General features: G+C 37.7%; 1 protein-coding gene across 1 annotated transcript; it reads right to left on the bottom strand.

Moving 5' to 3' along the window:
- Window positions 1-556: 556 nt before the first annotated feature.
- Window positions 557-2,499, bottom strand: LOC109207132 (protein SLOW WALKER 1-like). Its single transcript, XM_019370012.1, has one exon. The coding sequence runs from the start codon at window positions 2,409-2,411 to the stop codon at window positions 810-812; it is 1,602 nt and encodes a 533-aa protein (XP_019225557.1). The 5' UTR covers window positions 2,412-2,499; the 3' UTR covers window positions 557-809.
- Window positions 2,500-3,268: the final 769 nt, after the last annotated feature.

Below are 3,268 nucleotides of genomic sequence, written 5' to 3' on the forward strand. Positions count from 1 at the left end.
TATTCAAATGTGCATTCAGATTCAGATGTCTTAATCTTAATACACATTTTGATATTTAGATGTGTATTCTATTCAGACACCTTAATCTTAAAAAAAAACAACGCCATCCAAGCAATAAGAGCTTGACATTATCAATGGTTTCTTCCTCTTCCATAAGACTTTTTGGCTTTATCTACTTTCAACTAGTGTTTTACCTAAATGAGATGAAGTTCACCAATAATGAGGTTTTTGCTTAATAGTACATATCAAGAATGCACTCCAAAATTGCAGTGCAGTAAGCATTAGCAGAAAGTTCGCACTGCAGTAAGCATATTGCCAGAAGTATGCAGCAACTTGTCTGTCTTAACTTAAAGATTCCTGCACTGCAGTAAGCATCTTTTTCAAGAACTCCATCACTTACTCTAATCAAATATTCCGCCCACATCTTAATATTCTGCACATTCTGTTCTCTTTTGCTTGTGGAATTTCCAACTTTAAAGACATGAAAAGAATTTGATGGTAGAATGAGCTCAAGTATACCAGTTGCTAATTAAGTAGCAGCTTAAACAAATACTCATACGAACTAATCCCTTTCAGGCAAATTGTAATTTTGTAAGTATGAGATTTAACAACTTACATAAGCTGTGACCTGCATGTATTCTTCATGGGCAAAAGAAGGACAATCCCATATAAAAGAAACAAAATTTCTTGAAGGAATACTACAATGTGATTGGCAAAAATTTTTATAGTCACTCAGTTGAAGGAAATCCTAGCAGTAAAAAAGGCAAAAGGTAGAGCCAGATAGTCGACAAGCAACAATAAGCAAATTATCATCTCCTTGCAGCAATCTTGAGCAGAGGACATACAATTCCCTGTATCTGTTGCAATGTCTGTTGTACTCTTATTTCCTCCTCAACGTCTCGTTTAAGATTCCTAATGTGACCTCTCAGTTCATCTGAAGACTTAATATCTTCAGTTCGCATCTCAATAACTTTCTTTGTCAAGCCCATCAAGAACCTTGAAAATCTGGGCATGGTCGAGTACCTCTGCAGAAACCTCAGAAGCAAACCAAGCTCCTCAGTTTCCAAGTTTGACACACACCTCAACAACTTCTTCCTAGCAACCAACTCCTCCATAACAGCAACCACATTTTCCGGGTTCTTCCCACTCAAAGCAGCTACCAAAGCCTCCTTATGCATAAATTTCTTCAACAACTTATCATGTTCCGCCACCTTAATCTTCTTAGGCGTCTTAATCAAGTAATCCCATTCGGATGGCTTCTCATTCTGCCCCCGCTGAAAATACCTGAAATAAGATGGCCTCAACACCCGCCTTTGAGGCTCCTCCACTGGAGCAAATCCAACACCAAAACCTCCAAGTTCCAAATTTTCACTATCCTTCACCTTTCTCCTCCCAATATACAAAGTCCCATTCGACGCCCCAATCACCCTCGTAGAACAATCTGGTGAAAACCCAACAGACATTAGAGGATTAGGAAACCTCATCGAATGAGTAATCTTGAACTTAGCATAATCAAAAACCTTCATATATCCATCCAAAGACACACTCAAGATTCTATATTGTTGCGCCTCCTCGCCACTCTCCTTCCCAATTTTACCAACACAAATTGAAGTTACAGTCTTGTTATGGCTCTCCATTGTATATAATAACTTCCCACCTCCAAGAACATCCCAAATCTTCACATAATTCCCACCAGCAGTAGCAACTAACCCACCAGATGGCAGATAAATCACATCCTCAACAGGCTTCCCATGATCAAACTCCATCACGGAACCCGAATTCAAAACCCTAACATCCCAAACTTTCACTGTATGATCATAAGAACCGGAAACAAACATATCATCACTAACCGGCGAAGCATCCCCACACCTCACATAATCCTTATGCCCTAAAAGATCGTAAATTTTGGATTCAGTAGTAATATCCCAATACTTAACAACAGCATCATCACCACCTGAGAACAGGTGGAGCTTATCGGCGCGTGGGTAACGGACAACACGAACGGGTCGGGTATGGCCACGAAGGCGACGGAGGGGGACACGGGATTTAAGGTCGAGAACTTGTACGGCGCCTGAAAGGTCACCGGCAGCGATGAGACGGCCATCGGAACGGAATGAAGCGGAGGTGACTGTATCTTTGAAGGCGGAGGAGATGGTGGTTTTGGGTTCGAGAGTTTGGCCGGAGAAAATGGAGATAGTGGCAGAATGTGTGGCGGCGAAATCGTGAGGGGATATTGGGGAAAATGATAGGGAGGTGATAGCAGAAACTAGGGTTTGGGATTGAAGGTCTTTAGGGGTTTTGAATGATCTCCAGTACTTGGATTCAGGGGTTGGGGTAGTGGAATTTGCTGAAGTGGGTTTTAATTTGGGCTTCACCGGGAAAGTTCTTGCTATGGATTGATTTTCTGCCATTGACGCTCTCTGCGATGCAGATGAAATCCGGCTTTAGGGTTTAACTTCGGCTTTAGGGTTTAAGGCACTTTCGGGCTTTTGGTACCCGACTTGTCCCCACATAAGTTATAAGCAAGGGCTTTATATTTTACTCAAAATCAATTCATGATGTATATTTTGATTTCAAATATTAACAATTAAAATTAAATTGTTGGATTAACGTAAATGTGGTACAACTAAATATTTTTTCTATGTCACCTGCTGATTAAAATTTTGACAAAAATAGTTTCAAAGCATTTGAAAAAGAAAAATCAAATCCTATTTAAAAACGAAATGCCATGAAGTGTTCTTTTAATGTTTAACTAATCGAAATAATCCGATAAAGTTATTTTGATTCCAAGAAATGAGAGAAAAGTATTATTGAGTTTTAAGGAGACATGTTGTTTGAATTTAATATTTCAGCTGATGATTTAAAAATAATTCTTTTCTCTTTTGCATGTATTTTTTTCTTTTACTTTTTTTAATACTTTGAACAATAATGTGTTCTATAGCCTGTTTGGTCAAATTTCTAAAATCAGATTGTTTTGAAAAATATTTTCCTCAAACGTATTTTTAACTATTTTTGGTAAGAAGTAGCTTTTGTTTGATTAATTAATTTAAAAAATACTTTTGAGCAGTAATTAGTGTTTGGCCAAGTTTTGAAAGAGTACTTTAAGCTAGCATTTGGACATAAACTTGGTTGAAATTTGAAAAAAAAGTTTTTGAAGTTATGTTGAAAAATACTTTTTGGAAGTTGAAGTTGTATTTGGACATGCATTTTATTTGGAAAAAAAAAGTTGAAGTTTTGTGAGTGGAAGAAAAAATTTCACCCAAAAATT

Source organism: Nicotiana attenuata, unplaced genomic scaffold (genome assembly GCF_001879085.1).
Source record: "Nicotiana attenuata strain UT unplaced genomic scaffold, NIATTr2, whole genome shotgun sequence".
NCBI lineage: Eukaryota > Viridiplantae > Streptophyta > Magnoliopsida > Solanales > Solanaceae > Nicotiana > Nicotiana attenuata.

Coding starts and splice junctions, on each gene's coding strand:
- LOC109207132 (XM_019370012.1), bottom strand. CDS start 2,411: ATGGCAGAAAATCAATCCATAGCAAGAACTTTCCCGGTGAAGCCCAAA.